Source organism: Pantherophis guttatus, chromosome 1, assembly GCF_059756535.1.
Source record: "Pantherophis guttatus breed Tessera chromosome 1, ASM5975653v1, whole genome shotgun sequence".
In the NCBI taxonomy this organism is placed as follows: Eukaryota; Metazoa; Chordata; class Lepidosauria; order Squamata; family Colubridae; genus Pantherophis; species Pantherophis guttatus.
In genome coordinates this window covers 187,769,716-187,793,257 of record NC_142063.1, presented here as the reverse complement: position 1 = coordinate 187,793,257, position 23,542 = coordinate 187,769,716, and the positions used below count along the sequence as shown (strand labels likewise).

General features: G+C 39.5%; 1 protein-coding gene across 1 annotated transcript in view; it reads right to left on the bottom strand.

Annotated features, from left to right (window-relative positions):
- LOC117671115 (dual specificity calcium/calmodulin-dependent 3',5'-cyclic nucleotide phosphodiesterase 1A-like) overlaps positions 1–15,307 on the bottom strand; it is a 30,270-nt gene extending 14,963 nt beyond the window's left edge. Inside the window, exons 1-5 of the mRNA XM_034426811.3 lie at positions 15,087–15,307; positions 13,912–14,094; positions 3,017–3,083; positions 1,203–1,319; positions 575–715 (exon numbers count right to left, since the gene is read on the bottom strand). Of these exons, the coding sequence (XP_034282702.1) occupies positions 575–715; positions 1,203–1,319; positions 3,017–3,083; positions 13,912–14,094; positions 15,087–15,193 (615 nt within the window). The 5' untranslated portion in view covers positions 15,194–15,307. The remainder of the gene's footprint in view (positions 1–574; positions 716–1,202; positions 1,320–3,016; positions 3,084–13,911; positions 14,095–15,086) is intronic.
- Between the last annotated feature and the right edge of the window lie 8,235 nt (positions 15,308–23,542).

Sequence of the window (23,542 nt, the reverse complement as noted above, 5' to 3'; positions counted from 1 at the left end):
TCTGAAGGATCAAAGTATCACAGATTTGCTTGCCTTTATAGCACTCCACTGGTGCTTCATTGTTCATGCTTAAAATGCAATTTGGTTCCATTATTTTTCTATTCCTGCAGTATTACTGGGTTGGTTTGGGGGGTTTTGTCCCCAAAAGTACAGTGTAAATATTGCCAAGGAAGTCATCACAGGGAGAGAATGGGAAGATAATAATAATAACAACCGGAGGGACAATAGAATCTGGGTTACATTTTGTGAAATGTTGGTCTGCACCATTAGGTTGCTTATTATCTAATACTTCATGGAGACAGATACAATCTTATGGGTGCATCCAGAGCTGCTTCTTTACTTCACTGATGAGGAAGCAGAGAAAGCAAATAGACTTTGAACCAGCAAAGCTTTATCTGCCACTGGAAATCTCATGAGTAAAAACTTACTTTTCCACTGAGTACACAAAGTACATTATTAATTTTCAGGTAGTAGCTAGTTGCCAGATGTAGGATACAACTATCATATGTGACTTAACGTCAGAGGCTTCTTAAAGAGAGAATTTATCTCTCTGGGGTATTGTGTCATCTCTTACCATCATTCCAGTATGAATCATAATGGCATGCACAGTTTGAGTAACATCTGCAGCGTGGATAGAATTGTGATATGGATTTTTGTGTTTACTGTAACCAGCTTCCAAAGCTTTTGCAAAGGTGATTAGAATGTTAAGTGGTATCTGTGGGAGAAAAAAATTGAGTGTATACAATAGCCATTCACAAGATCAAACAAGGTGTCATTCTTGCAACTATTGATTTTCAGTATTCAATGTCATATGGAAGGTTTTAATTATACATGGATTAGGCCCAAAACAATGCTAATACTGGGGCATCATGAAAAGATCTTTCTTTAGAAGGTCAGGAGGAACAGCTCAATACCACATCTGTTCAGAAATTTGCTAGATTTTTCTCTTAAGTCCTAAGGGCGAGATATACCAAAGCATCTTATTTTGCTCCTGATGAACTTTATAAACTAAGACAACTTGATGATCATGTCTTAATACTGTTTGTGCTCTATATTAAGCCTGTTAAGAATTTGGACTTCTGTATTTCCTGATACACACACACACACACACACACACACACACACACACACACAGAGCGGGGAAAGGAGGGAGGGAGAAAGATTTAACACATTATGGTTTTGTTTTCTATTTAGTTCCTGACCTGGAAACGTTTCAAAAGATCATATTTGCTGAATATTTCACACATCATAAATCTTAAGCAGTGTCCTTCAGCAGCTTCATCTAAGGTAAACACATTAAAATCCCATTTATCGATAGTCTGTCAATAATGAAAAACATATGTAAATAAGCAAATATATTTAGCCAGAATTGGCCACAACAAGAACTGTAAACTTTAAGCTAAAACATAAATACAAGTATTTTAGCTTTCCAAAACTGGTCTCATTTCATACTAACAGGGTCAGAACAGAATTCGAGAACATGTGCAGTATAAATGTGCAAGTTTCATTTAATTAATTTGAACAAAATCCATAATACCACTCTACTATACATACTCGCAAAGCCTTAGATGTGACTCAGACAGATACAGTTCTTAAATATATAGACATAAAAAACAGGACTTGTGGCATGGAATGACCCTTTATAGAAAGACCTATCATGTTAATATAATTTCATACCATCCAAGTTGGATGTGAGTTTTTCATAAATTCAGATTGATGGTCCTGGAATCGTTCCAGCACTACCTGATAATAGAGCCAACCACAGACTTGGCAGCAAAGTTCTTTTGCAGCAGTATCTGTCTGATGCTGGCCCCACAAGGGGGAGAGGATGAGGGAGGAGCTGGGCTGAAAGTTGAGACCACTATGTAAATAGGACAGAGCATCAAAGTCCCTGCTGAACCTGGCACCAATCCTAACAGTCTTCTGTATAGGAGTGTGTGTGTGTGTGAGTGTGAATTATATATCAACATCAAGCTAAATCAATAAATAATCTAAAATATAGTCACAACATTCAGTAGTGCATATGCATTTTGGGGGAGGGGGAAGGAGCCACAGCTGTGGTATGAAAAGCAAAAGAAAAGAATATGCTTTTTAATTAAGAATCCTGCTCATATTTTACTGTATTGCAAGAGAATTTAGAGTGAACTGTCACTTAAATATAGGAAAGGCATCCAGTCCAGGCTATCTCAATGAATAGATTTTTCAGGGTCAAAAATGGGAAAGGCATATTTTTGCACAAAAATCAGCTGGGCAAAGTATTAATTAATTGGCAAGGATGACAGCATTATCTCTATCGCCATGCCAAGATTTATTTGAACATCTGAAAATGCTGATTTCTTTTTTAAAAAAGAGAGAGAGACAGGGGAAAAGCTTTTGATTGTGTAAACATACAAGCAATATTTTCAGCAAGAAAATAAAACATGGCTGGAGAAAAGGAGTATGATATGTCAGAATTCCTGCCAAGCACGTCTGTCGATTGCCTGGGGAAAGCAAGAAGCAGGCTAATGTCAGCCCATAGGAAACAGCTATCATATGCATGCATATGTTATGGAGACTTTCACATAGCATTTTTATGGAGATTTTTATAAGGAAAAGGGAGAAATGATTAACTTTGCCCCCCCCTCTCTCTCTGTGCGTGTCTATGACAATATTGTACTGCAGCTTCCCCTTTCATTAGCAAGATATCTGTCCATGTTTTCTTATTCTTTATAATCCTAAATATTTTTGGCAAAGATATCCTCATACCACTAGTTAAAAATCTAAACAAAGCATATGTTATGTCTTTCTACAACAGCAGTAAGGAACAATAAGGTGAGGGGTGCTCCTTCACCCACAATATTATCAAATCATAATTCCTAATATCCCTCCATATTGGACATAATCATCATGGAATTTACCATATAGTTTTCTTATGTAACCTAAGTAGCTTCTGTTTTAGTCGTTCTCTTTAGAACTGCTGTTTCTGAAAGATTTATCCTATTATTTTATTGAAAGACAACAATAATAAAGATTTCACCTTCATAGCTTGTATTACTTCAAATTCATAAGCCATGCCCATTGAAGTAGTGGCTGTACGGAGCTCCCTAGGACAAATTAAATACATGTAAGCGAGTTTATTTACCAAGATTACAATCCCATGTACAGAGTTGGCCAAATTCAATGCCAAGGCTGCTATACCAGGTGGTTTAGGGGTTACAGTGTTGGACCAGAACACAAAATTTGGATTTTATACATCCATCTGCCTCTATTCTGAAGGTCATGACTCTAATTTTATACTAGATTGCTCTAGATTCCCATAGGACACTATCGTTAATATTAATTCTTCCCAATATTGATGGGAGGAAATTATTAAACACAATGTGCAAGTTTTTAAAAGCCTGTTAATGCACAGTTCCTTCAGAGGTTTTGTCAGCATTTTTCTTATTGAAAAACAAGTAACTAGTGTAAGTATGATCTGTATCAGGGGTGGCAAACTCAAGGCCTATGGGCCAGATCCAGCCCGCCGGGTGCTTAAATCTAGCCCGTGGGGCCGACCTGGAAATATCAAAGGACTGGCCCGCAGTGCCTCTGCCTGCCAAAACGGGCCACATGTGGCCTCCCCACAGCCCATTTTCGGCCAGCAGAGTGCTGCTGGGTTGACTTTATTTATAAATGATTTACTGCATAATTTTAATTAGATTTTTTTTTTTTTAGAAAGTGGGGTGGAATTTGACATTTCATATTAAGCTTCCAATAGTTAGGTGGAGGCATGCTTGGTTCCAAGATCTTTGAACCATAGGAACTTCAGAGGATCCAGTGGGATTCTTGGGGACCCAGCTTTCAAACCTGAGGCCACTAACAGATAATTTCAATTTTAAGAATGATTTAGAACTAGATTATCTCACAGTTTTGTCATGGCTCTCTAAAGTAGGGGTGGACTCCTGGACCTGATGTAGTAATGTCTACTGGAGATAATGTGGTTCAATCTACAGTCCTCACTAGGAATCTTCATTACTTTTCTCCTCCTTTTCCTTCTAATTTCTCAGGCGAAACAAGAATATAATAGCAGAACAATGCACTGGGAAAGACAAAGAATGCAGCTGAAGTTCTGAAACAAGACAAGACAACTCCTGCCCTGATTGAACTTGAGCAAATATTTCTTGGCTCTCCTCTTCACTTCCAGCCAGATCAGGGGGGATTTTCCCCTGCACTCCTTTTTTTGGCATCTTTCCTGCTTCCCTTTTTTCATCTCAGTATGAGTTTTGTCTGCCGTCAGCTTCTGGTTATATATGGAATATAAAGGAAGGAAGGAAGGAAGGGGGATAGTGTATTTCTTTCCTTCCTTCCTTCCTTCCTTCCTTCCTTCCTTCCTTCCTTCCATCCATCCATCCATCCATCTTCTGAAAAATTCTCATCAATTCCCTTTTGAGTAAAGAATCACCTACCATAGCACTGCATTTTATTATTTATGATGTTGTTTTACACAGCCAACTACAATGGTTAACTAAATATCCTAAAAACTAATTTGTTCTGCAATACTTGGCTGATAGACAACAGAATATATCAAAGCAATTACCGTATTTTTCGGAGTATAAAACACACTGGAGTATAAGAGGCAGCTTAGATTTTGGAGAGGAAAATGGGAGGGGGGGAATCTGCCTACCAGGTATTTATCTGGCTAGCGTCCTTAGTCTGGTCAGCTTCAGCACATTAGTTTGCTGGTTTTGAGCGTGCACGCATGCTTTTTATCCCCTGCTTGGGGATAAAAAACAGCTTCTAAAGCACAATTGATCTTTGGAGAGAAAAGCAATGAGAAAAGCAGGCAAAGCACGGAGATCGCTTCAGTGAAAAAAGCTTCTGAAGCACAGCTGAGAGTTGGAGGGAGCAGGCAAAGCCTGGAAGATTGTTTCACTCGCTAGCACCTCGTTAGGGCTGAAAAAAAGCTTCAAAAAAGCTACATTCGGAGTATAAGACGCACCCAAATTTTCAGCCTTTTAGGGAGGGAAAAAAGTGTATTAGTGTATAGTTTATTGAATAGCCCGAAGGCCTTTTCAAACAAAACAGAAAAGAAAAAGGGAAAAAGGTAAAACGGTTACAAAAATAGCAATTTAAAAATATATGATAGATGACGTTAAAATTTTACAATATCAATTTTCAATAGCCAAGACTAGATAACCCAAATAGGATAGCTCCTCTCTAACTGAGCTCATCTTCCTTACAATCGATAAAATGTTTTTTGATATAACTGGCTCGTATTGCTGTCATTTTTTTAAGATATCGAGTGATCGCTCTTACCAGGGGAGGAGAGTCAGCCCTCAACAGAAATGCTAGTTTTTGGCTTATATTCCAGTGGGGAAATTTATTTATAATTGGGGACAGATATTGTTTTCTTACTTCTTGATAGAGACTACATTCGAATATTATATGCGCCGTGTCCTCCACGACGTTTACCCCACATATGCATATTCTTTTGTCATACGGGATTTTCCGATAACGGCCGAATCTAACGTTTGTATCTAGAAGTTCGAATCTAAACTTAACAAATAACTGTCTCTCCACTGATGGCATTTCTAAATGTAAATACTTTTCCAGGGTGAAAGTTGTTTTAACTGCTGTCAGCAGTTTAAGGGAATGATTAGTTGAAAGGGTTGCCATGTCCATTTGCCCATGTATATCTTTAATCCGTTGTTTAACTTGGTTCAGTGTGTCACACAACGGGAACCCTACGCCATATCGGTTCAATATTTCTGACAGCCGGGTTAGCCAGGAATACCTTTGAGGATTTGAAATCTGCTGTTCCTCTAGACATATTTTGGGGAGTCTGCTGGCATCCATCTGGGTCATTTTTAGCCAGTAGGCTACCGCCCTAGTGATTGTATAGGTGTACAGTGAGAAATGTCCCAATTCAGCTCTGACGGCTGCAGCTGAAGTGGAATTGTTTACCCCAAGCATCCTCCTTAACAAATTATTTTGAGTTCTCTCTAATATGGGGGCCTCTGTAAGACCCCAAATTTCAGCACCATAGAGCATGATCGGGACAAGTTTAGCCTGAAAGACTTTACGAAGAGGTAAGATGGAGGTTGGTTGGATTCGTTTGCTTAATTTGGATACAAGGCTTGCTCCTGCTCTGACCTTTTGAGAAAGGTGTTGATGGTGCGGAGTCCAACCTCCTGCACTGGAAAAAACAATTCCAAGATAAGTATATTGGGTAACTTGCTCAATTTTTGTGTCATTAATCTGCCAATTGTGCTTTTTATTCTTATTGCCAAAGACTAAAACTTTTGATTTAGCTACATTTATAGTCAAGTGGCTTGCAGTACAGTAACGTGTGAGCTTGTCAAGAAGTCTCTTCATTCCTATTTGGGTTCTAGAAAACAACACTAAGTCATCGGCATACATTAATACGTTAATAAATCTAGAGCCTATTTGGGGGCTGTGCGTCAGAAGATCATCCAGCTGTGCTGGGATATCATTTATATAAAGGTTAAAAAGAGTAGGGCCCAGCAGGCAGCCCTGCCTCACTCCTCTAGTTGTCGGTATGCTGTTTGTTGAGGCCCCATTTGCTGCATATCTGACTCTAATTGCCGTATTAGTATAGAGAATCCTGATCAACAAAATAAGTCTGGGGTCCATCCCCATAACTTGTAGTTTCCTCCACAAGTGGTTCCTATCTATAGAATCAAAAGCAGCAGTAAGGTCAATAAAGGCAGTATACAGCTTTTTCCCCTGGGTCTTGTATTTATTAATTAAGTGGGAAAGGACAAAACAATTGTCTATGGTAGATCTACCTGATCTAAAACCTGCCTGCTCATTTGCCAGAATTTCCTTATCCAAGCACCAGTCCTCTATTTTATTTAGGAGATGTTTCGTATACATTTTTGAAATTATATTAAGAAGACTGATGGGTCGGTAGTTGGATGGGGCAGCTCTGTCACCTTTCTTAAAAATTGGAAAAACTATAGCTAACCTCCACCCTTCAGGGATTATCCCTACTTTATCGATATAAGTAAACAGTGCTACCAGCACCGGTACCCAAAAATCAATGTTGGACCTAAAGAGTTCAGGAGGCAACAAGTCCTCTCCAGGGGCCTTCCCGGCTTTTAAGGATTGAATTATATGCTTAACTTCGGTAGGGGTAACTGGTGTCCATTCCGGACATTTCCTTAATTCTTGCTGGAGGATATCCAATTGCAAGACATTTGTTGTATTGTTACCATCAAATAAAGCAAGATAGTGCTTCTCCCATTTTACTGCTGATATATCAGTGTCCATAAATGGGGAACGTTGTTTTAATATACCGGCTATCTTATGCCAAAAGATCGTAGGGAATTGGGATTTTGCTGCCATTTCTACCTCTTTCCACATCCTGGTGTTATAGCTACTTTTCTTGTTTTTCAGTAGGGATTTGTATGCTCTCCTGAGTTGAACCATATTTGAATAATCACCATCCTGTCTGGATCGGTTAACTTTCTTAACTGCGGCTCTTAGATTTGACCTCAAGTTATGGCAATCATCATCAAACCACTTTCTAGAGACCCCATCTACTTTTCTATCGTTCTGGATCATTAAGTTCCTAAGAGTAGAAGTTAGCTCTGTATAAGCTGGCATTGGGGTGTTGTCTCCGGGCTTAGATTGGGAGATTTCCCTTGCTAGGTGTCTGGCTTCGTCTGAGCCCAAATAAGTGGTGACAGATTTGACATCAAGTCTGTGCCAATATAGCCTTTTATAGTTATAAACCCGGGCGTTTGCTAAGGTGTCAATTTCCTCTCTTGAATGAGGCCTAACTTCTGAAGAGAGTGAAACCAGAGCCGTGATGGGAAAGTGGTCACTTTCCTCTCTAAATATAGCTCTTACTTCTGAAAAATGGTGTACTAAACTAGAGGAAGTGCAGATATAATCGATAGAGGTTGAGGTTTTGTTGGACGAGAAAGTATAGGGATATATATAGCCATCACTCGAGCCACTAAGTACTTGCATATCGTTCATAAACAGCAGGGAAATTAACCTCTGGGCATATTTATTGGTCCTCTTGTCCATTGAGGACCAAGTGAACTCATTATATAAGTAACCAGTTGGTACCAGGCCTCGGTTAGCATAGCTCTTCATTGAGGGACCTAGTCTTGCATTAGTATCTCCAGCTAATATAATTTTTGCTTGGGGAAAGCGTCCCTTTAAGGTAGCTAATACTGAATCTAATTCATCCCACAAATCCCTTCCTAAAAGGTGGAATGAAAATGGAGCGATATATACATTAATTAAGATTAAGTCCATCCCCCTGAATGTACATCTAATAGGCAGAATATATTGGAATTGAGGATCTAAAGAAATTTCTTCACCCTTCCATCCCGTATCCCTTTTGACCAACGTGGTTAAGCCCCCAATTGCCCTCCCTCTTAAATTGACTTTGCCTGCCGGTTTATGCCATGAGGCAAAACCCGGTAAACTGATCTGTGGATCATTAGTAGTCAGCCAGGTTTCTTGAAGGAGGATGAGATGATGTGTTGAAATCAATTTTATAAAATCCATCCGGTTTGCAATGCCTTTCCAGCCCGCTATATTCCAGGACAGGAGGGAAAGGCTAGGGATATAAGATACCCTAGTTGTTGGCCATTTGTTGTTTAGTCAATCACCCCGAGGCACTACTCCTTGTGTCTCTTCCTCCACCCTTCTGGTGGGGGGGTCCGGAATTACTACCACCGCCTTCTCTGGAGTGCCAAAAGGGTCAAAAGTGGCCTCTGTTTGTTGCGGAAGTACCTCCTCCGTTCTTAAGGAAGATGAGACAGGTGAGGGCAGTTGCACTGTTGGGGGAGGGTGAACTTCTGCCGCTACGTTCATGGTCTTTGTTTCTTTGAAAAGACTTTTGCCTTCCCTTCTATCCCGCTGGACGGACTTAACGACTTTAGGCCTTGTCTGCACATGCTTTCCCCGTTCTTCCGACTTGGATAGCCTTCTCGTTGAACTACACGCTTGTGCTAGCGAAGATCTTAATAAATCAAATTCAATTAACATCGACCTTTGCTCCTTTGGAGACAAGGAGACAAATTCGCTGATTATAGCATCCTCTGGTTTGTCGGTGCTTGCCTTTATATGTGGGACCTCCCTGATCTGACCTGCCTCCATAGTTTCTCCGGATTCTGGAGGAAAGACCCTGGAGGTAGCAGCGTGGTTCTTGGGTACCATTTTTGATGTTTGGTTAAGTCCTTGTAAAAGCGGTTTAATGGGCCCACTTGAGAAGACTCTTGTAGGAATGACTTCAAATCTGAGCAGGGATCCTTTTCTTTTTATTACAGCGTTCGGTATAGTATTGCTGTCAAAATGGAGTATTAGTCGGACACAATTGCTATGCTGGGGAAGTTTTTCATATCTGAGTAGATCTATTAATAAAGGATCAGATTTCAATAGCTGTGCAAGTGAGAGGGTTATCCTTTCCTTTGAAGTCCATCGTCCTCTATTGCATGGGATTTTCCTTATCCTTAAAGCGATTTGTTTCTTTAACAACCTTCTTCCTTGATGAGGGTTAGCATCAGTACTTGCAATGCTTTGTTGTTTGGGTTGAGGTCTTACACCCTCCCACTCTCTCCGCGCCTCAGGACGGTGTGCAATCTCACCCTCCTTAGCTGCAGAGTGAGGGCCATTTAAGAATTGGAAGATCCTCTCGATGTCTCTTTTGATCGATGTCAGTAAGTCATATATTGAATCTACTGTGTGCGCAGTTAACATACTCTGAGTACAGACCATCTCTCTGAGGTCTGAATATGTCGGAACTTCTTTTAAGCAGCTAGGAGTAGGAGAGGGGATAGAGCTTGAAAAATCACCCATTCTAGCAGGGGAGTTTGAATCTGAAATCCGGGAAGAAAACTCCCCTTCTGTATCTCCCCCTCCCAATGATACAGTCGACAGAGACAAAGTTCGAAGTTCAGATTGGGGTTCTGGATTACACCTCTCCATAAAGTCATCCAGTTTAAGCTGTTTAAGAGGCTTGGAGTAATTAAGTTCCGTCATAGATTTTGGGGAGAGAGAGCAAGCTCTCTGCCTCTTACTTTTCTTTCCCATTCTGGTAGATAGTTGATCCAGTATCTCCCAGCGAAATTAAATATCGCAACAATTTATCCTCCCTCAGCAATCGTAGTTAAGGTAGGCCTTAATGATGGTCTCAGCCGAGGCACCACAGAGGTAAAAACCAATCTCCTTTCCAAACAACGGCTTGTCTTTTACTCCCACTTCTTTGCTATCATCTATTTTCAGAATTGTTTAAATTGTTTAAATTATTTCACAAGGGAAATATGTGGGAGAAAGAGACTAAAAAGCTGATAGAGTTTCATTAAAAGCAGGCCTACCGGGAGTGTCTGCAGCCAGCCAGTTCCTTACTGTACTCGTTCCAAAAACAAACAGCTCAAAATCCCCTCCGAGGTTAGGGGCCTCCACTGAGGTTTGTCAACAAGTCCGGTAATCCGAATTTCAGGCCTTGCAAGGAGAAGTCACAGGAGTAGCCTAAGCCAGGAATGCAGGTTGTAGTGTTGTTAAAATATGTCTAAAACAAACAGTAGCCACACTATATGTGCTTTGTAAAAGTCCAGTATAAATAAAAATAGATTAAAAATGAATTAAAAATATAAAAATACTTTAAAAACGTTAAAAAAGAAAAACCTAATTTGGTTTTGGGAGAGCTCCTTACAGCCATTGCTCACCTCCCTCTCTTGGAAAGCCTATTCCTCTGCTAAGTAAGGAAGATCAATCCCAGGTAGTGATGGAGGGAGAAGCATGCACAGCAACGGAAGAGGTGTGGGAGCGGAAAAAAGTGCATCTTATACACCGAAAAATATGGTAGTCAGACTTTTATAAATACACTTAACAGGAATCAATGGATGGTTACATACAGTCATGTTCTGTAAATTTCTAGTAGTTTTATAGATTACCCAGAGTGAATGTATAAAACCTGCTTTCAAGATTTTCCAATAATACAGAGCTTTATCCCAGGATTACATGCAGCTGATTCAAGATCTTACATTATTTTCCTATGTAAAATGATAAATCCATTTTATAGTGATTTAATACAGCTTATAAAAAGTATATTTCTATTATTCCAATATCTCAATATTTAAGAAACTTCTATTTAATCAAGTTACATCAATCCCATAGCTATATCGCCAAAACCCCACATTTTATTTCATAATAGTTTTCAGCCTTATAGTTCCCCAATTGTCCAAATTTTAAAATCTTATTTCCTCCTTCTCTCTTTTCTTCTGACCTTTTCTTCTTTTGCCTCTTAGAATATTCTATTAAATAACATTAATAGTCCAAGTCCAAATTTGTCCAGGTTAGTCCACTAAATTCTTCCAGTCTTTCTAATCTATAATCCAAGTCAATTTTAGTAAGATTTAGTTATTTGCAAATTAGTTCCTTTTATAACTCTTCAAAAGGAAAGAAAAAAAAAACCACTATTGAATGTTCTCAAATTTTTCCAGTCATCTTCTAACAAGAGAGTCAAGGTCAGGCCATTCACCAGATGTTGTTACTTCAGTTCTGTGTATCAGACTTTGTGTATTAGATTAGCTTTCATTAAATATACTGCGGCTATAGTATTGTAGTACTTCTCTTTCTCCAGTAGATGGCTCTCTTATGCCCCAATCCAAAATAAGCAATCTGTCAAAAACAGCTGCTTGTGGGATAAATCCAAGGGGTTTAGAAATTAAAATACACAAATAATTTCTCCCTAAAGTCGCTTTCAGATTATTTGGGCTTTTTCCAGCTGTCTGTGTTTTATAGCTTCTCTTGGGCTATAGCTATAGTGTTATAGCTTCTCTTGGGCTTTTTTTTCACCTTGTCATTTCCAGCTTTTTCTTTTTTTCTCCGTGTGTCAATTCACCACTATTTTAAGCTTAGGAGTTTTCTTTTCATAATCTTTTTGTTATTGCAAGTCGTTAAAGTAAAAGTTAGTAAATATCTCACCCAATTTCAATGTTCTGTCCATACACCACTCCTGCACAATCTTGGTTCCCAATTGTCCTGGCTTCGGGGCAGCCGTGCCTGCTGCTGTTCAGGGAGATCTTGCTTCGGACCTAACGAGGAATTTGCAGATTCCTCATGGTCAGCGAAGTGCCTCTCCTTCCTTCACTATCCCTACAAGACGGCTCAGCAGAGCCCGCTATTTTCCAGCTGTTCATGCCAAGGTTGCAACTGGAGGTCAGTGCCATTGTAACTTTGAATGGTCACTAAATGAATGGCTTTAAATCAAGAATTACTTGTAGTCTTCTTAATGGAAGTGATGAATGGCTCAACAGCTTGAAGTTGGGGCTGGCAAGACATTGGTAAGAGAGATTATGTCAAGCACCAGGAAAATCAGGAAACCCAGGCAGTTCAAATGAATATAAAGATTTATTGCAAGCTAAAGCTCTCTACAAGAATCTGAACTACTAATAGTCAACATGGCTTCAAAGGAATTCAAGTGGGCTGGACCTAGATCTCCTGTGGATGCAAAGGGACTAAGGATGCATTTGTCCCCTCTCTCAGGTACAGCCTGGTCATCTCTTACATCATACAATAGAAAAACAAAGAGAGTGCAAGGGCCACCATAAATTCCAAACAAAAACATAGAAAGAAAGGAATAGCAAGCAAGAACATGTTGGTTTTTATACACTTCAAAGACACACATTTTAGGGGCTGGACTTGCATTAACACGATTCATGTTTCATTTTGAATTTTCTGCACAGGTTCACAAATTGCAGGGATTACATAGCCCCAATGATGATTACAGCCTATGGCACTCTATTATATAGCTGTGATGGCAAACCTATGGCACGCATGCCAGAGGTGGCATGCAGACCCCTCTCCGTGGGCACGAGTGCCATCACCCCAGTTCAGCCAACTGGTCGTCAGGTTTCCAAGGCACGCATGCATGCCAGCCAGTTGGTCATTGGGTTTCCCCTTCTGGCTTGGGCACTCTGTGCCAAATGTTGTGGTCTGCCGGCAGTCTGCGGAGCTGGCAGCAAAGTCAGACAGTGAGGAGGCTGGGGAGGAACATGGGCCAGTCCTGGAGTCTGGGGAAGGCTTGGATGAGGGCTTTGCATCAGAGGCAGAGATGGGGCCAGGACCATCTGGGAGTTATGTGTGGACTCCGGAGCCTTCAGCGTCGGACATCAGGGAGGCAGAGGAACATGGGGAGCCTGTTCCCAGTACACACATGCACAGAGCTGCCAGAAGGCAAGAACAGTTAAAACAAAAGGGTAGACTTGGAGATGATTGGCCCCTCCCATAAGACATAAAGGAGGAGTAAAGGCACATGGGCCTTTGCAGGAAGCAACTGTTGTTTGTGCTGGCCGGTTTCAAGACTGCAGCTCCGTGTTGACTCTGTGTTCCGTATGGCCTTGCAAAGTTAATTGCCAATTAGGTCTTGGCAGCATGTCAAAGGAGATAAAGGTGGGTGTTTATTAGCCTTATCAGAAGAACTGTGGCAGACTTCTGTCGGACACTTTACAACTATTTGGGACTCATCTGTGAATGAACAGATTGAGAATGAACAGGCTCTGAATGAGCAGAATTCACAGCTGTTGAAATAAAAAGAGGGTTTTTGGGACTCATTGTGTGCTTTTATTGTATCAGGAAGCCTAGGTCAGAACACCAAAAAGGTTTGGCATCACTGTTATATAGGTATAAAAACATGATCAACTATTTTTGGATCTAGTCCCTAACACTCCTACCTAAAGCTGAAACAGTTTAATCCCTGTAGTAGATGATCTTTTTTATTTTTTTTGTTACTGTAGATTTATTTATTAGACTGTGAACATACATAATACTCCTTCCTCCTCCTTTTCCCATAACAACAACTCTGGTCAATTCCAGCTCTGATTCTGGAATTCATTTTTCTAATTATCAACTACATCATTTAGGTCATATTCTGAAAAACTCATAATTTGCTATGCAATCTATGCTTGCCTTTCTACCACAACGCCATTCTCTAAAGCGTATGAAATACTCCGAATGCTTGTTATTTCATCAGGTTGCAGTCTGTATGCCTCTTTTTTCTTTGCAAAAGTGTCTGTTAACCACTCTTTTACATCCATAGGTACTGAATCCCACCGGATACTAGAAAGTTCATCCTCAGTGTCCAAAAGGTTCCTGCAAAAATCCAAATTTTTATATATGTATTCTTTCTATTCATTCATTCACTTAAATAACTAAAATTATTAAGTGGCCAAGAGAAAGAAATAACCTTTGCAAATAGCAACCACATGGATGCATAAATGACTACCATGAGCAATGGGGAGTTCAGCCTTTTAACCCTTGCCATGGTTCCAGTGAAATTGCTACATAAACTGAGATTGTTTTCCAAATGCAAGCAGAAGTTCAGGGTAAGATGTTCTTTGCAACAGCATGGGACACCTTGTCTGCCTATTGTGTTTTTCATGTCTGGGTGCATGCATATATGTGGCCCTGATTTAATAACATCCTTCAATCTGGGTTGCAGTGAAAGGACTTCCTTTAGGCCCATGATGGCAAACCTATGGCATGCGTGCCATAAGTGGCACACAGTGCCCTCTCTGTTGGAATGTGAGCCGTCACCTCAGTTCACCTCTGCTGCGCATGCGCACATACCTCCCACCAGCCAGCTAGTCATCGGGTTTCTGCCGTGCATGTGCGGGGGGAGGGCATGCGGGGGGGGCGTGAGCATGCATGGGGTGCAGGCAGGAGTGGGTTCTACTTACCTTTATTACTGGTTTGCAATGGGACTGCTCTTCACTCGCGCTCTTCTGCGCAAGCACAGAAGCTTCTGTGCATGCGCAAAAGCATTTTGATAACATCAGGGCCAGTGGGCGAAGCCTCCCGCTGGTTTTACTACCAGTTCTATAGAACCAATGTGAACCGGGGGCAACCCACCACTGAGTGCGGGGCACATGCAAAGGGGCCTCATGCACACTGCATTTTAGGGATTCGGATGCATGCGCACGCTTTGGGCATTCAGTTCAGAAAAGGTTAACCATCACTGCTTTAGGCCCTGTTACTGAATTAGATGCAGTCTCAAAATAAGTGGCAAATGCCCAAGAAAGATGAATCCCAACAGTGACCAGGAATGCTTCCCTCTCCTTGGGTCAAAGTAATGATATACTTACAAAAGAGTGGTAGAAAGTTTTTTTTTGGTCCTTTGATCACAGGTTTTTGTTTTGGCTTGGCTAGTATTAGTTTTGATGCCAATCTTCTCTCTTTTATCCTGTGTCATATCTGCAGCTGTTTTTGTTTTGTCTACAACGCTTATTGAAGTTATTTCCTACATTTATAGCTAATAAAGTACCTTCCTACTCCTATATGCATATCATTATTATACATTCTCAATGGATATAAGTTGAAGAAAAATGTCATGCTTTCCTCCAGAAGCATTGTGACATCATTCTAATGTAACCATTAACAACTATTGTGCAATCCCTGTGAATCTTTTTTTTAAAGTTTTTTTATTTTTTAGACACACAGACAGACACACATACAATGTATTTTTTCTGAATAGAGTATTGGCCAGTTCACAAATTTAAACAATTTTTAGTCATTTCAACACAATTTATATATTCCCTTTTTGCCATAGTATTTATTCATTCTCTCTCTCTCTCTCTCTCTCTCTCTCTCTCTCTCTCTCTCTCTCTCTTTCTTTCTTTCTTTCTTTCTTTCTTTTAAAAATCAATATTACCCATTCATCCTAGCTCTAATCTTAACCAAATTCCATTTTTCTGTGAATCTACTGCACAAGATTTCTTCCTGCCCCATGGAAAGCGATATGAAGAGCATAATCTTCTGGTGTTTTTAGTCCCACTTTTTCTCTTAGTTTAAATGTCCTGTGCAAGAATTTAGGGCAATGACAGCCATAGCAGTGACCACATGAAAACCAATGAATAGTGATGGTGATAGTAATGATGAGATACAGCACTCAGTATTTCTGACAATAGATTTAGGATCATTAAAGTCACATTCTCATCTATAGCAGTAGCCAAAAACTAGGAAAACACAGGATTTATAAAAGAAATGTTTGCCCTTTCATTGGTCTTCACACTAGCTTAGCTATGAAGCTAGAATGTATAGTATTTACCCCAAAGGAAGGCAACCTGTAATTTAAACTGACCACCCCGCTTCCATAAAGTTAGAATAGAGAAAAGAATTACTGTACTGAATATATTACCTAGTCTGGTAAAGAAATATCTGCAGAGCAGACAAGTAAGGAAGCAAAGTCAAAGAGCACCCAAGATTCAACTCTGAGCTACAGATAATTTAGTCTCTTAATTATCAATACAGTCCAAAACCACCTGCATAGCTAGCTTTTCTATCTTATCAATCAAGGGAGGCCAACACCAGCTAAAACCAATCCTGAAATCTCAGCCCCTCAATTAATGTGGAGATATTACAATTATATGTGTGTGTAGATATATCTGCCAGAAGATCCCGCCCACCAAAAAATAAAGTAGAAATTTACTAATTTTTAATTTACTAATTGCAAATGACTAGGCTCAAATTTTGAACACAAGATGTGAGGACCCAGCTCACCTGAGAAGATTTTAAGGCTGGGAAAGAGGAAATGGAAGAAGAGGATAATCAACAGGGAGTGGATGGACTCAATTACAGTGACAAGGGTACACCATTGGTAGCCTTGAAAAGTCAGTTTGGGGGATTAATTGCCTATAAATAAAGTATCCCAGAGTTCATTGATTCCCCATCTCCATACACCAACTATTCTCTCTCACACAAATACATGCTTTCCTTTCCATCCCTCCAACAAAAAGAGAAGGAAAAGCTACTATGAGGAAACAGAAACTGCTCTGGAAAATAAAAAGATCGAAACAAAACTTAATGGAGATGAAGAAAAAATAACAAACAGAAAAGCCCTCTCTGAATCTTATTAAAAGATTACAGGTAGTCCTCAACTTTCATTTAGTGACCATTCAAAGTTAAAATAGAACTGAAAAAGTATGACTGTTTTTCACACTTCTGACAACTGTCGAATCCCTTAGATAGATAATCAAAATTCAGATGCTTGGTAACTGATTCAAATTTCTGATAGTTGCAGTTTCACAGGCAGTAGTGAGTTTCAATTTAGTTTGCTACTGGTTCGCTTGTGCGTGCGTGTTCGCACATGCATGATGCTTCTGCGCATGTGCAGAAGTGTCCAGGCAGGTGGGCGGAGCCTCCCGCTACCGCTGCTACCGGTTTGCCCAAGCCGGAGAGAACTGTTAGCAACCCACCACTGGTCCCAGAGTCATTTGATCCCCTTTTGCGACTTCTGACAAGCAAAGTCAATGGGAAAGCCAGATTCACTTAACAACTGTGGCAAGAAAGATCGTAAAATGGGGTAAAACTCAGTTAACAACTGTCTCACTTAGCAACATAATTTTTTGGCTCATTTGTGGTTTTAATTCGAGGACTGCCTGTACATTCAGCAGGCAAACAGCCACTTTTAAGCATTAGTCATCGTTAGGTTAATCTTCAATCTTCATTTTGTTCATTACTTTGGTTTCTACAACTTCTATTTTTCTCAGGGGCTAGACAACCCATGCCCCATTGGGTGTTCATTTCAGAAATATTTCCTTACCTAAACAAAGAAATAGAATGACCATAGGTGGGCAAAAAAGCAGTGGGAGTGGAAACGACTTCTGACTTTCTGCTAGCTTCCACATTGAGTTTTTTTATGGGAAGCTGGCAGAGAGCATGAGAAACCTTCTTTCCCTTCCCTTCCCTTCCCTTCTAGCAGGAAGGTTAGTGGAGGCCGCTGGGTAGGGGAAGAAGCAGAGAGTTGGGAGATTGTCTGGGAAACTGTCATAGAATACTGAAAATGAAGATCACATGATTGCAGCATCAGCCCACCAGCACAGCAGCAACCAGTAGCACTAAGCAGCCACAACGTTCCTTAATTTAATCCTTTTAAGAGTCATGGGTCCCAGATTTGGACACCTTCTATAAATTAGCCCATTTGAAGTGCCTTGGTTCAAGAACTCTGATGGGCCATTTTACCCAGTTGAAAGGCATGACAATGAGCGTTTTAGTAGTATATAGATATTGTAGATGTAAATGAGACTATGCCATTTGCAGGTAATCATTTAGGAAAAGCAGTCTTCCTACAGGTCAAATACTGTAAGTAAATGTTATGTAAGCTTCTGAGTATAAGCCTGGATATTGTCAGGTCCAAAACCAAGAATAACGTGACAATTCTTCAGATTCTTTCCTGTTTCACACTTTAGACTATTGGCCGACTAAGGATCCTACAATCTACTTGTACAATATACTCTGTGAACTATTAGGGAGAGCCTGTATTTCCCTCTTTCTCCCACACATAATAACTGGGTTGGGTCGCCTCTTATTTCTCTAGAATGCACCCTCTCCCTTCTGGGGATCCACCTCATTGCTATAGTCCAGGGGTGTCAAACTAAGGCGCAGCCCCCCCATGCCCTGTTTTGGTCTGCAAAATGCAGGAGGCCATTCAGGCCAAAAACAGGGCATGGCTGGATGGGGACTCTCTGCTCCAAGCATGTCCCCCTCCCTGCCCATCTCCCAAATCTTCAATAGAAGCGTCCTTGGAATGCTGAGAACGGATTCTAGCTTTGGTCTGCTTTTTAAAAATTGGTCTTAGCTACCCAGAATCGTGTTTGCAGTCTTAAAGTTTAAATTTGATCTGGAAAAAAAATGCTATGCTTAGCATACAATTTTGGGCATAAAGCAGTGCCAACACATGATAACACCTCTAATGACAAGTCCTATGATTTAAATGCAAAATACACTGTGTCAAGCGTGGGACGAAGGCCTAACTTGCCCGTTACAAGGAATTGTTGGGACAAAAGATATGGCATTTATCTGTGGCATCCACCACATCTATGAATTTTTACACAAGAGTCAGAAGGTATTTCCCCAATAAGATTGTGCTTCATCTAGTTGCCATATTAAGTAGACTGGTGAGTAATGGAACAAATAAGGGCTGGTCTTGGCCATCATCAGTTGAGTGTGGATATAATGCAATGGGGTTTATAGGCATAATATCGAATGGAAGGCATTAGCCAGATATTAAAAATAGAGATTCTGGGGGATGGAAGGCAGCCAATAGGAAATATCACTATAGTATTGCCTTAGACATGTTCCCCTACTAAGAATCTACATATTTTAGACACCTATTTAAATTCATGAAAATACCCATCAAAAATAACCTAGATATATATTGGTAAATAATACCTCCATATGGTGCTCATGAAACTGATAAATATAAAGATTTCAAGAGGGGGAATACAAGTCAGTCTTTCTGGGATGTGGGTGTGGTGCTTGGAAAGGAGCTGTATTAATAGGGAGAAGAAGAGTGTTTTTCCTGCAGATTATTGTTAAATGTTTTTATAATGGTGGTTCTGTGGCTTTTGGTGAGTGTTGTTTTTTTTGTTCTTTTACCATAAGTATAGAAATAAATTAGAATATGTGAACCATGAATCTCCAATATGTTGTGGTTATAATGTAAATGCCAAGTGACATGTAACTTTATACCATGTATTTGTATGAATAGACATTTTTAAAAAATGGAGTACATGATATCCACTCAGGTAATTCAGGAAAATTTCAGCCAATGCAGAATGTGAAAAAGTTCTCCAATTAATAGTTTGAAGAAGTCACAACAAACCCAATTCTCCGAATTTAAAAAAAAAACAACGTTTCCCAAAACAAGAGATTCCAGAGGCTGGTGTAAAAGAGCTACTTCTGTCTCAACGGGAAAGTTTTGTCCTTGTCCTCATCGCTCTAATCTCCTGTTTGCATTTTCAACAGGCCACTCAAAGATAGTAAAGCTTCTTGTGGAACGTGGTGCTTACCTGGTTTTGCAAAATGAGGCAGGTTGGACTCCAGTTCATTTTGCTGCAGAATCAGGGCAACTGGGCGTGTTGAGAACACTGCACTCCTTGCACACACCGATGGATGCCCCAGATCTCTATGGAGATGTCCCAAGAAGAATTGCAGAATCTATGGGCACAAAGCTTGCATCAAATTCTTAGAAATGTAAGCACGATATTGGCAAAAGAATTAAGGCAGGTGACCCTGTAGCTTTCCTAATGCTAGTTTGTGGTGGAGCAAAGGGGCTTACTTCAGTCCAGAGTTAGAGGGGAAAATTTTCTCAGTGCCATTGTAACTTGGAACAGTCACTAAACGAACGGTTGGAAGTAGAGGAGTACCTGTATGCCTTTTTATGTCATTCTCTACCCCACCCCCACAAAATCCCCTCTTCCTTATGTTTGACACTTTCCCATCTGATGCATCCTCTTTCCATTTCTTCTATTCTACGAGGACATCTCTGCACGGTTTTAAAATCTACAACACTGTTCAAGGAAGTAAAATATAATCCAGCTGGATTGAGGATAGTAATTGAACTAGCTAAATGCTGATGAAAATTATTTCTCTTACACTTTAATTTTAATTTTTTTTTTAGTAATATAGATAAAAAGAGCAACATGTTCAAAATCCATATAAACAGTGTGTTGTCTGGTTACAATTCTTTTGAGTAACATTCATCATAGTAACAATAATTGCATTCTTCAATAGTAATCCTATAATAACAGTGCTTTCCCCTCATATTAACACATATTATTAATACTAATCAAAATTAATCAAAATTAATAAATTACAGTAAACAACCCTAATAATAAAATTAATCTTTCTCTTGTAATTTTCGAAGTTCTAACTCGTTTCTCTTGTCCAGCCATTGATAGAACAGATCCCATACCTCAAAATATTCAGTGTCTTCCATTTCTTTAATTTCAAATGTTAGTTTATTCATTTCTGCAGATTCTAAAATTTTTCTTATTATCTTTTCTTCTGTGGGGATTTCTTCGCCCTTCCAATGTTGTGCAAACATAATTCTGGCCACTGTTAACATATGTATTATTAAGTATGCATTTCTTTTACTGTATTTGTCTAGTATGATGCCCAACAGAAATGTTTCCAGTTTTAGATCTATATGTTCCTTTATCATCTTTTCTAGCCAGGTGCGTATTCTGGTCCAGTATTTTTTTTGCTTTCGGACACCACATGTGATAATACGAGCCCTGGATTTGGTTGCACTTCCAACACTTGGCAGACATATTCTTAAACATTCTAGTTAATCTTGCTAGGGGGAAGTGCCATCTATAAAATGTTTTGTATAAGTTTTCTTTATATGCAGTGGACGTTGGGACTGGAAGTTAAACCATATGATGAACAGTTGAGGGAATTTGGTATTTCTAATCTAATGAAGAGAAACATTAGAGGTGACATGATAGCAGTCTTCCAATATTTGAGAGGCTGTCACAGAGACTAAGGGATTGACTTAGTCTCCAAAGTACTTGAGAGCAAGACAAGATGTAATGGATGACAGCTTAACAAAGAGAGATGTAACCTAGAACTAAGGAGAAGTTGCTTGACAGTGAGAACAATTAACCAGTGGAACAGCTTGCCTCTAGAATCTGTGGGTGCTCTATCACTGGAGTTTACGAAGAAGAGATTGGATAGCCATTTGCTTGAGCAGAGGGTTGAACTAAAAGACCTTTGAGGTCTCTTCCATCTCTGTTTCTCCATATTCTATTTTTCCTGTGCTATCAGGAAAGCTGTTGTGATTTCACATAGTAACATATGCTAGAACTTTGCAATGTCTTTAAAAAAAACATGTCAACTTTAAGGTGCATGGACTTCAGGTCCCAGAATCCTAACTGGAAGTTCTGGGAGTTGAAGTCCACACATCCTAAGGTTGGCAAGTTTGAGGAATGCTGCTCTGTTGATAAAATAACTATATCACATGGCTGACTCATATTCAATTTTAATTAATTACCGTCCCAATAACTTTGTACACATACTTCCCAAGCCAGATAAGTTCCATTCTATATCCATTCTATCTATCTCATTCTATAATCTTTTGAATTCTGTTTCCTGCTTGTATACTGTACATTTGTTTTAATCACTGTTCAACATATTATAATTGTCTAACCTATCAAAATTGTTTTGAATCTCATTTCTGTCTTCTGGGATATAAGGAATAGCATCCCATCTGTTTTGTGTCCTCAGCAAGACTGATAAACCTTCTCATCTATCATTAATAAACATGTTGAAAAATGCAAGTCTATGGAGATTCTCAATCATCCAGGTCATGGTTGTCCCAAAGGTGCTTTTCAAAAGGCAACTAAGCTTTCTTGGTTTTTTTTCCTTGAAAGCATTTCACTTCTCATCTGAGAAGTGAGAACTGACTTGAAGAAGCTTCTTGGATAAGTGAAAGGTTTTCAAGGAAAAAAACCCAAGAAAGTCCAGTTGCCTTTTGAAAAGCACATTTGGGAGTGTAAGACTAAGACTAAATCAATATTCCCCTCCAATTTGGGGAGGAATCATTGATAAGCCTAGCTTTCAGGACAGTTTAATGATCATTCCATCCAGCTCATATTTAGCTTGTTTGCTAATCAACCATATCACTGGATACTTTGTCAAATCAAATACAGTATATTATGACTGCAGCATTCCTCCAATCTACTAAGTAAGTTATCTAGTCAAAATATGGGATACAATTAATCTGGAAAGATATGTTTACTTCTGGTAATTGTTATATTATTTTCAAGATGCTTACATATGGCTGCCTTTAACATCTGATCTGGAATTGCCACAAATATAACTGTTAGATTGAATGGTTTACAGCTCCTTAGTTCTTATTTCCTCCTCTTTTGAAAGATAGGGATATTTGCCTATTCCATTCATTCGTTTATTCATTTGTTTGCTTGTTTGTTTGTTTCCTCAAGAATGTAATAGGTAACAGATATAAGTATAAACATAATTATGAATACATGAAATGGATACATATAAAAGGGAACATTAAGACAGGGACTGAAGGCACGCTGGTGCGCTTATGCACGCCCCTTAGGAATGGGGTGAGGCCGACAATAGACAGTCTAAGATTAACATTTTGGGGGTTAGGGGAAGAAACCGCAGTGTCAGGTAGTGCAGTTCCCTAGGAGTTTCCAGGGATAATATATAACGGTTTGGCCAGGCCATTTTCTCATTTATTAATACTTCAATGGTTCCATATACCTGGATGCTTTATTCCTGAAATTTATGAACAATTCTTATATATTTCATTTTAACCTCTTTCTAGACCAGAATGCTATAGATGAGGGAATAGAAGGGGAACTCGTCAAATTTGCAGACGACACAAGGCTGACAGGAATAGCCAACACTCCTATTCTTCTGGTTAAGCTCAAGATCCACATGGATCTTGACAGACTTGAACACTGGGCTCTATCTAATAAAATTTATTTATTTATTTATTTATTTATTTATTTATTTATTTATTTATTTATTTATTTATTATATTTCTATACCGCCTTTCTCCCATAGGACTCAAGGCGGTGTACAGTCAAGAAAAATATAGACACACAAACATCATAAAATTGCTAATTAAAATTATTACTTAGTTTGGTCAATTAAATAAAAACCCAGAATTAGATAACATTTAAAAATCATTCACATGTTCATATGTTTAGCCCCGCCTGTTGGAACATCAGGGTCTTGAGGGCACGGCGGAAAGCACGGAGATCAGGGATATTCCGTATCTCCG